At 39.0% G+C, this 10774-nt stretch overlaps 1 protein-coding gene across 1 annotated transcript; it reads right to left on the reverse strand.

Annotated features, from left to right (window-relative positions):
* Positions 1 to 7430: 7430 nt before the first annotated feature.
* Positions 7431 to 8921, reverse strand: LOC149753284 (uncharacterized). Its single transcript, XM_089923864.1, has 2 exons — positions 7576 to 8921; positions 7431 to 7477 (listed from the first exon to the last, which is right to left on the reverse strand). The coding sequence occupies exons 1-2, from the start codon at positions 8432 to 8434 to the stop codon at positions 7461 to 7463; spliced, it is 876 nt and encodes a 291-aa protein (XP_089779990.1). The 5' UTR covers positions 8435 to 8921; the 3' UTR covers positions 7431 to 7460.
* Between the last annotated feature and the right edge of the window lie 1853 nt (positions 8922 to 10774).

The following is a 10774-nucleotide window of genomic DNA, read 5'->3' on the forward strand; positions in this document are numbered from 1 at the left end:
GTTTGGGTCGACCCAAGCACGGACAGAAGCATAACGGCTAGTTGTGCAGAAGTGCTTTTTGGACTCCCAACGGCTATAAACGGCTAGTTTCTTCAATCCAACGGTCAGGAAGGACTATTTGGAGGTTGGAGAAGTATTTAAGAGGGAGTATTCATCAGAGGAAGTAAGCTTTGGAAAAATACATCAAGTGCATTCAAGAGAGAACCCTAGCAAGGCAAGCTTCATCCAAGTGCTTCATTCAAGAATCAAAAGAAAGTGGTTGAGCAGATTTAAAGAGTCATCAAGAGCTCCATCCACCCTTGAAGAGTGAAGCATCCTTGACAAAGAAGAGAGAAGTCACATCAAGCGATAAATATTCTCTAAACTCTTCTTTGTAGATTATATTGTTATATTTGCTCATCTAGGAGTTTAAATCTTCTTTCTTTGTTTATTAAACTACTTGTAAAGGTTGGTTGGTTAGCCCGCAAAACCAACGGAATAGGTTGATTGGTGAACCCGGAAAACCAATTGTAAAGGTTCGTTGGTGAGCCCGTAAAACCAACATAGGTTGTTGGTAAGCCCGTAAAACCAACGTAGGTTGTTGGTGAACCCGTAAAACCAATTGTATAGGTTCGTTGGTGAGCCCGTAAAACCAACATAGGTTTTTGGTGAACCCGGAAAACCAAAGTGTAAAGGTTTTTGGATTGTGAGCCCGAAAAACAATCCAACTGTAATCCGCGGGATTATAGTGAATTCCCAAGGGATCGCTTGGGGAGTGGACGTAGGTGCTAAGGAGAGCACCAAACCACTATACTTCTTGTTGTTTGTATTGTGATTTGTTTAAGTTCACTAACTCATCATTTAACACAAGTAAGATAGTTAAAATTAAAAGAAACCAATTCACCCCCCCCCTCTTGGCTTGTCACCTTGGGCAACAGGGGTAGGTCTGCCAATTCCCAAGTATGGTTTTGGATTATAGATTGCATTTCATTATCTATTGCTTCTTTCCAGAAGGGGCCATCTAGAGATTTCAAGGCATCCTCTAAAGAAGTAGGAGAGTCTTCTATTAGGAATGTGTAGTAGTCTTCTCCAAAGTTCTTTTCAACTCTAGTTCTTTTACTTCTTCTAGGTTCAGTTTCTTCTTCTTCTTCTCTAAATCTGGTTCTGCTAGAACTAGTCCCTAAGTTATTATTGGTATTTATTTGATCATTTATCCTTGTTTTAAAAGGAAATATACTTTCAAAGTAGATTGCATCTCTTGCTTTCATTATAGTGTTGTTATTAATTTCATTTATTTGAGAGTTAAACACTAAAAATCTATTAGCATTACTCTCAATTGCATATCCTATAAATATTGCATCTATTGTTTTGGGTCCAATTTTCTTTCTTTTATTTTCTGAAATTTTTACTTTAGCTAAGCACCCCCACACTTTTAAATATTTTAAGTTAGGTTTTCTATGTTTCCAGATTTCATATGAAGTTTTATCATTATGTTTGAATGGAATTCTATTCAAGATATAAGATGCAGTTACTAGTGCTTCCCCCCAAAGATTTTCTTGTGCACCTGAACTAATTAACATAGAGTTAACCATATCCATTAAGGTTCTATTCTTTCTCTCAGCTACTCCATTAGATTGGAGTGAATAAGGAGCTGTCACTTCATGAATTATCCCATGTTCTTCACAGAACTGGGTCAGCTCAAAAGAGGTATATTCACCTCCTCTATCAGACCTTAAGATTTTAATCTTTTTATCTAGTTGGTTTTCAGCCTCTGCTTTATAGACTTTGAATTTATTTAAGACCTCATTTTTAGCTTTGATAAAATAGAGGTGACAGTATCTAGAAAGGTCATCTATGAAAGTTACAAAATATTTGTTTCCACCCCTTAAGGTTCTCCCTGAGTCACATACATCACTATGTATGAGTTCAAGGAGATCAGAATCTCTACTTACAGAGTGAAAGGGTTTTTTAGGTAATTTGGCCTCTACACATATCTCACATTTATCATTATTCTTAATTTCTGATTTTGGGATTAAATTCAAGTGCATTAACTTTTAATCGAACTATAGTTTACATGTCCCAGCCTACTATGCCAGACAACAGGAGAGTCAATATGAAGAATAATAGAATTTTCATTCATAGATGGAATAATTACATTGAGTTTATGAAGGGAAAATATCCCGCAAAATCCGATAAAATCGGATGCCAGGTCAGAAAATCAGTTTTAAAATTTTATCTATTTATTTATAACAAGTATAAATAAATAACATAACTATATTATGTTTACCATACCTCAATCCCGCAGCGGAAGATGGTCAAGGTACTCAGGAACAGAATCTGGTACAGGGCCAAGTGCTGGATCAGATACTGGATCAGATGCAAGATCTGGTACTGGATCGGAAATTGGATCTGGAACTGGATCTGGTGCCGGATCTGGTACTGATGGATCTGGTGCAATGCAAGGCCCGGATGTACGGACCCTCTACTTCACACGCACGCCAAGAAATGCAGGAAGGTAGGATGATGTCTGTATAGTGCAAAAACCCTTTTGCAAATAAACCCTTGGAAGAAAAGAATTTCAAAAATTCTTTCTTCCCTTTTTTTTTTTTTCTTTTTTTCTTTCTTTTCCTCTTTCTTCCCGTTTCCTTTTCCTCTTTCTTCCCGTTTCCTTTTCCTCTCTTTTCAAGCTACTCAAAAGATCACGAATCTCCCCTCTCCCCAGATCAAATCTCTAGCAAAGAATGAAGAGAACCCCAGCCTATTTATAGGCAAAGAAAAGGCTGAACCAGGGAAGAGAAAACGGCAAAAGGGAAGAGTGAACGCCAAACGTTTCACGATTTTATTGAATTTTTGAACCGTTTGATTTCAATTAAATCAGTCCTATGTTAAAGAGGTTTCAAAACCGAAGAGACACGTCTCTTCGGATCTTCAAATGGTAGCCGAAAGAGGGAAGATCAAGCGCCCTATGATGAGTTCGGAAGAAGAAGGAAAAAGCGGTCCACGGGAGATGATATGCAGAGAAATCGGTCCATGGACCGAGGAAGAAACCAGAACAACCCGTGTCATTAAATTTGAGGGGCAAAAACATAAATTTTCAGACTTGACTTAAATGGGTTAATTCAAATGGGCTGAATCAAATGGGTTTGGGTCCATCATTGGTTCTAAACCAAATTGAAGACCAATTTGAAAGATTTTGGATCCGGAAAAATTCCACATGAATCTGATTCATGTGAACTCCAATTAGTTCAATTTTCGGATCAATCCAAGTCACACTTGGACTAGAATAAATATGGAATAAATTCTAATAAAATCATCATGAAACCCAATTACATTCATTTGAATCCAATTCAAAAACAAACTCAACAAATGAGTCCAAAACAATTTCAATTACATTAATTGAAACTTGATTAAGCCAGAATACAGACATAATTAAATACACATCCATGAAATTCAGTATGTACCTCATGTTCAGTGCTAGCTGAACATAGACAAAATCAAATCTCAAATGATCCACAATTTAATTCTCAATTAAATTGGATCAAGTCCTTCCTACTTAACTTGACTTATGTGCGTGACTCCGATAGGTTCGAACACTAAGCCGGTAGTACATGGACTACTCCATACACTAATCGAGGTGACCATCTAGCAATGATACCCGACGTCCGGATAGGTCGAATATGCAAAGCAACATTCAAGAACCTAGACGTATGGTTGTTGCATAATTCATCCCTATGACCTTCGATGCTCAAGATGACCTTAGAGAGGACTGTCGACCTCTGGGTCCGGTCATCCATAGTGTATTTCAAATAATCAAATCAAGTGACCTATCACTTGGTTTACCCTGGCCAAGGTTTTACTGAATTGAAATACAGTGAGACATCAACTCCTAAAATCTGGAGCGGTCAATCCCATCTTGACTCATACACAGACTTCGCGAGTACTTGACTGCACCCAGCATCCTTCCGATCCCTGAATTAGAAATTCAGGTCATCCAGTGCCTAAGTACAGTGAGTTGCTTGCAAGTCACCGTGACAGTCTCAGGTCTAAGGGGTACTTATGCCCATACGTTTTACGAGCTAACTCCCGACAGTGGAGTGCTACGCAGGTGAGTCACTATTCAGTGACGATGTACTCCTACATCTCACCTGTATGCCATACAGTGTCTCCACACTCCTTGGTTTAAGAGGACAACCAACTAAATGGCACACAACGACCTATACTTGACATAGCTATCGTCCAATTGACAGCTCGTCATTTGGTCGCGAACTGGTTTAAGGACTAAATGATAAAACCTCTTTTATCCACTAAATTAGTCCTAAGGACTTCATCACAATACACAGGAGTTCAATTTGAAGATGCAACACTTGTGATAAATAGAAAATTGCCAGAATAAACTTTTATTCATTTTTAATAAAACATATACATAATTAAATTTCTTACAATTAAAAAATTGGCTTTGGGACACAATTCCCAACAACTCCCACTTGAACTAAAGCCAATTTGTACAGTATCTAATACCCATCTTCGATTTGTGATAATCGAACTCCTTTACAGAAAGGGCTTTAGTGAATGGGTCAGCTAGGTTCTCCTTTCCATCGATCTTTTGAAGATTGACGTCACCTCGTTCCACGATCTCTCGTACAAGGTGGTAGCGACGCAGAATGTGCTTGGTTCTATGGTGGGACTTTGGCTCCTTTGCTTGTGCAATGGCTCCAGTATTGTCACAATACAAAAGAACTGGACCATTGATTGAGGGAGCAACACCAAGTTGATTTACAAACTTCTTGATCCAAACAGCTTCCTTTGCCGCATCTGATGCAGCAACATACTCTGCTTCGCATACGGAATCGGCTACTGAATGCTGCTTGGAACTTTTCCAGCAGACTGCTCCTCCATTCAGGGTAAACACAAATCCTGACATACTCTTACTGTCATCATGGTCTGACTGAAAACTAGAGTCTGTAAATCTCACAAGTTTTAAGTCAGATTCTCCATAGATTAACCATTGGTCCTTAGTATTTCTTAAATACTTAAGGATGGTTTTCACCACCTTCCAATGGTTCTCACCCGGATCAGACTGATACCTACTTGCTACTGCTAGTGAGTAAGCAACATCCGGTCTTGTACATGTCATGGCGTACATAATAGAACCTACTGCAGAAGCATATGGGATTCTACTCATACGCTCTCTCTCTTCGAAAGTTGTCGGACAATCTTTCTTAGAGAGAGAAATTCCTTGGCCTATCGGAAGATAGCCCTTCTTGGAATTCTCCATGTTGAACCGCTTCAACATAGTGTCGATGTACGTGGATTGGGATAATCCAAGCAACCTCTTAGATCTATCTCTATAGATTTTCATCCCTAGGATGTAGGATGCTTCTCCCAGATCCTTCATGGAGAACTGTGATGACAGCCAGAGTTTCACATTTTGTAATGCTGGAATGTCATTCCCAATTAAGAGAATGTCATCCACATATAAGACAAGGAATGTGATCACTGAACCATTAGCCCACTTGTAAACACAAGGTTCTTCTTCGTTCTTAACGAAGCCATACGTTTTGATAGTTTTATCGAAACGTATGTTCCAACTTCGAGAAGCTTGCTTAAGTCCATAAATGGACTTTTGTAGCTTGCATACTTTGGACTCGTCTGTGGATATGAAACCCTCAGGTTGTATCATATACACCTCTTCTTCTAGCTCTCCATTTAGAAAAGCTGTTTTCACATCCATTTGCCAGATTTCATAATCCATATATGCTGCTATAGCTAGCATGATCCGAATAGATTTTAGCATTGCCACAGGGGAAAAAGTCTCGTCATAATCGATACCATAACGTTGACGATACCCCTTGGCAACCAGACGGGCTTTATAGGTCTCCACCTTTCCGTCTGCGCCTCTCTTTCTTTTGAAGATCCATTTGCACCCTATGGGTTTTATCCCTTTGGGTGGATCAACTAGTGTCCATACACTATTGATTTCCATGGACTCCATTTCGGATTTCATGGCATTAAGCCACAACTCAGAGTCAGACCTCTGCATAGCATCCATATAGGTGATCGGATCCTCATTGTTCTCATCGAGCTCAATAGGATCCGCGTCATGGACCAAGAAACCATAGTATCTATCCACTTGACGCGGCACTCTACCAGATCGCCTTAATGGTCCTTCTACACTGGGCTCCGGGTTTGATCTAATCAAAACCGATTCTGTGGGTTCAGTAGATTGTGTTAAATCTTCCACCTGCTGAACTTCACTAAGTTCAACCTTAGAGGCAACAATTCCTTCACCAAGGAATTCCTTTTCCAAAAATGTTGCCTTAAGTCTTACGAACACCTTTTGTTCATTAGGAAGGTAAAAGTAATAACCCCTAGTTTGCTTGGGGTACCCTACAAAATAATACTTATCGGACCTAGGACCAAGTTTGTCAGTTTGAGAACGTTTAACATAAGCCGGACATCCCCAAACCCTAAGGTATGAAAGTGTCGGCTTACGCCCAGTCCATATCTCATATGGAGTCTTCTCAACAGACTTACTTGGAACCTTATTTAGTATTATACACGCAGACTCTAAAGCATAACCCCAAAAAGATAGAGGCAGACTAGTAAACCCCATCATGGATCGAACCATGTCTAATAGAGTTCGATTCCTCCTTTCGGATACACCATTATGCTGAGGTGTTCCTGGAGGGGTCCATTGTGAGAGAATCCCATTCTCCTCTAGATAAGTCAAGAAATCACCGGAAAGGTATTCTCCTCCTCGGTCTGACCGAAGGATCTTAATACTCTTTCCAGTCTGTTTTTCTACTTCATTACGAAATCGTTTGAACATTTCAAATGATTCCGACTTATGCTTCATCAGATAGACATACCCAAACCTGGATAGGTCATCTGTGAAGGTTATGAAGTAGGCATAATCACCTTTGGCACTTACGTTCATAGGTCCACATACATCAGTATGTATGAGGCCAAGAACATCGCTGGCTCGTTCACCCTTTCCAGAAAAAGGTGACTTGGTCATTTTACCCAGAAGACAGGATTCACAAGTTGGCAATGATTCACAATCGTTGATTTCTAAAATGCCTTGTTGGGCTAACCTGTTTATCCTGTTTTTGTTTATATGACCAAGCCGGCAATGCCATAAATAGGTTTCATTGACTTTATCTAATTTAGGGTATTTATTAGATGTGTACATTACATTCACAGGCAATGATAGAGTATAAATGCCATATTTCATTTGTCCACTGAAAATTTTAGTATCATTCAAAATGATATCACAAAATCTTTCATTTATATAAAAGGTATAACCATTCTTGGCCAAAAAGCCTACAGAGATGACATTCATCAAGAATGCTGGACAAAAGTGACAATCATCTAACATAACTACTCCAGACTCAAAAAACAACTCAATGACTCCTAAAGCTAGGACTGGAACAGATCTTCCATCACCAACATTTAGGAATCGATCGCCGTTCTTGAATCTTCTACTTACTTGAAGTCCCTGCAAAGAATTGCAAATATTAATTGGACTTCCGGTATCCAATACCCAGGTAGTAGAATCATAAACAGAAAAATTACAAGGTGTTATCATATAATTACCTTGTGCAGCAACTGTTTGCTGCATTTTCTTCTTTGGCCTGTTTGGATCAAGGGACGCTAAATAAGCCGGACAGTTCCGCTTCCAGTGACCCTGCTTCTTGCAGAAGAAGCATTCTGCCTTACTCTGATCAGATTTCCGCTTCATAGTCTGTTTGGGCTTAGAGACCCCAGCACGAGCTTTCTGCACCTTCTTCTTCTTTCCTTTCTTAAAGGAAGAAAGTCCTGCAGAAGTCCCACCTACCACATTCACCGACTCCTTTTTGAGTTGGTGATCCTTCTCATAGGTCTGCAGTAATCCTAGCAAACCATGATAGGATACTTCAGGTTTAGTCATTCTATAATGACTAAGGAAGGTCAGGTAGGACTTAGGAAGTGAATTCAAAATGGCATCCTTGCCCAATTGCTCATGCAAAGGAAAGCCAAGTTTACTTAGGCGATCAATTTGTTCGACCATGTACAATACATGATCGGTGACCGATGCCCCTTCCCTCATGCGGGCATTGAATATAGCGCAGGAGGTCTTATGTCGTTCAACATCATCAGGTGTACCGAAAGACTCCTTCAACATTTGAAGGATTTCCACTGGCTGCGCTTCCTCGAATTTACGACTAAACTTGTCATTCATCGAGGCCCTCATGATGCAACGCACTGTAGTGCGATCGTTGAGCCACTTCTGATAAGCGTCTCTGATTGCACGTGGTGCATTGGCTGCAGGTTCCTCAGGTGCAGGATCCGATATCACATACAGGATCCGCTCATGCTCCAATACTATTTTCATCTTTCGATACCAGCTATCGAGGTTAGGTCCATTAAGCTTATCATTGTCTAATAGTGTTCGAAGGGACAATGAGTTAGCCATATCTGAAAAATAAAGGAAAAACCCAACTAATCAGTATATGATTTATTTAATCCTAAAGACTTGGACTTTAGTCTAAAGTTTTCTCCCACTATTTTAATCGAATTAATAGCCTCTACCTTTAATTCGAGGAATTACTTTAATTCCTTAGCGGGTACTAGAATCCACATGGACTGTATACAGGCCCGAGGAAAGCTCGGCCAACCCATATGCATCTAAGGGTAGGTACATTACCAATTATTTCTCTAAATAATTTCTAGTATTTTATTTTGCCCCAGGTGGTAATCAGTAGGCGGAGGCCTCCACTGAAAATCCTGGTCAGATCCAACCATTAATGAACTAACTCGATGACACTACCTAATGTATGATCAGGCCCGAGGAAAGCTCGGCCAACCTAATCACAATCAGATAGCTCAAAGAGCTATCATATAATGAAGGATAATTCCAATATTCAGATGAACACCAGACGGAAGCGTCCTGCATGTCCAACTGGAATACTGGACCAATTATCATCCAGTTTAATGGGAGGCTATGACCTAGTTATCTATATAACTATATCATTTTAAGGACCTAATAATTTAGAGGATTTTAGAGAGACTGATAATTCTATATCCTCCCACTGACTGCACTGAGTCATATAGAGGACATAGAATTTCATTGGTCTATGGACATCTAAATCAGTCATACTGATTTCCTTATTGACATGGGTGAGTACCAAGTCTCAAGATATCTAAATCAAAGCTTGAACGACCACTTTGGCCAGGTAAGAGAGATCACGGGAGGGTTCCGCCATTAACCGTCTTTCCTAGACACCAACAGAGTTGGCCAGGAAAGAGGTAGCCCCAATTAATAACCGTAGATCCAACTTGCCTTAGACACCAAATGGTATGTCAAGTTGATTTAGATAGTCATTAAGAACTCAGGCTCGACCACTGAGCCACAATCAGATCCAATTGAAGTGTTTGGACATGATCAACAAAACTATTGAGTTTGATCAAATTAGAAAAATGAATTTAGTCTAATACAACTATTGATTCCAATTCAATTCTAACATTAGGTCTAACCTAATCAACTAATCTGATTGTGCTAACCCATGCCCCAAAATCCATGTTCAAATTTAAATTTTAATTCGAATTTCAAATTTTAAATTTTAAATCTTTATTTGAAATTCAAATTTTAAATTTTAAATTCAACATTTAATTCTTTATTAAATGTATTATGATCATGGATTCAAGGTGTCAATTTATTCCAAATATAAACAATTTATATTTAAACTTTATGGTCATAATAAATTTAAAACTGAAATTTCATAAACATCAATTATGCATAATTTCACAAAAATAAACTATTTATTTTATGATACAAATTAATCTCAATTTTGTGCTAGGACAACCTTTTCACTATAAGAGGTTAACCTTATAGCAGGACAACCTTATAATTCAGCACAAGATTGATATTTTATCAATAAATCTAGATCTAATCTAAATTTAAAAATTAAATCATGCACAATTCTAGATATTATAGGCCAATTCCATCGGCCAACCTGGCTCTGATACCAGTTGAAGGAAAAATATCCCGCAAAATCCGATAAAATCGGATGCCAGGTCAGAAAATCAGTTTTAAAATTTTATCTATTTATTTATAACAAGTATAAATAAATAACATAACTATATTATGTTTACCATACCTCAATCCCGCAGCGGAAGATGGTCAAGGTACTCAGGAACAGAATCTGGTACAGGGCCAAGTGCTGGATCAGATACTGGATCAGATGCAAGATCTGGTACTGGATCGGAAACTGGATCTGGAACTGGATCTGGTGCCGGATCTGGTACTGATGGATCTGGTGCAATGCAAGGCCCGGATGTACGGACCCTCTACTTCACACGCACGCCAAGAAATGCAGGAAGGTAGGATGATGTCTGTATAGTGCAAAAACCCTTTTGCAAATAAACCCTTGGAAGAAAAGAATTTCAAAAATTCTTTCTTCCCTTTTTTTTTTTTTCTTTTTTTCTTTCTTTTCCTCTTTCTTCCCGTTTCCTTTTCCTCTTTCTTCCCGTTTCCTTTTCCTCTCTTTTCAAGCTACTCAAAAGATCACGAATCTCCCCTCTCCCCAGATCAAATCTCTAGCAAAGAATGAAGAGAACCCCAGCCTATTTATAGGCAAAGAAAAGGCTGAACCAGGAAAGAGAAAACGGCAAAAGGGAAGAGTGAACGCCAAACGTTTCACGATTTTATTGAATTTTTGAACCGTTTGATTTCAATTAAATCAGTCCTATGTTAAAGAGGTTTCAAAACCGAAGAGACACGTCTCTTCGGATCTTCAAATGGTAGCCGAAAGAG

The sequence above is a fragment of the Phoenix dactylifera genome, chromosome 6 (genome assembly GCF_051530095.1).
Source record: "Phoenix dactylifera cultivar Ajwa chromosome 6, Ajwa_hap1_PhDact_Kaust_v1.1, whole genome shotgun sequence".
Classification (NCBI taxonomy): domain Eukaryota; kingdom Viridiplantae; phylum Streptophyta; class Magnoliopsida; order Arecales; family Arecaceae; genus Phoenix; species Phoenix dactylifera.

What these genes read in the sequence shown, in the direction of transcription:
- LOC149753284 (XM_089923864.1), bottom strand. Translation starts at nt 8,434, where the DNA reads ATGGCTAACTCATTGTCCCTTCGAACACTATTAGACAATGATAAGCTT.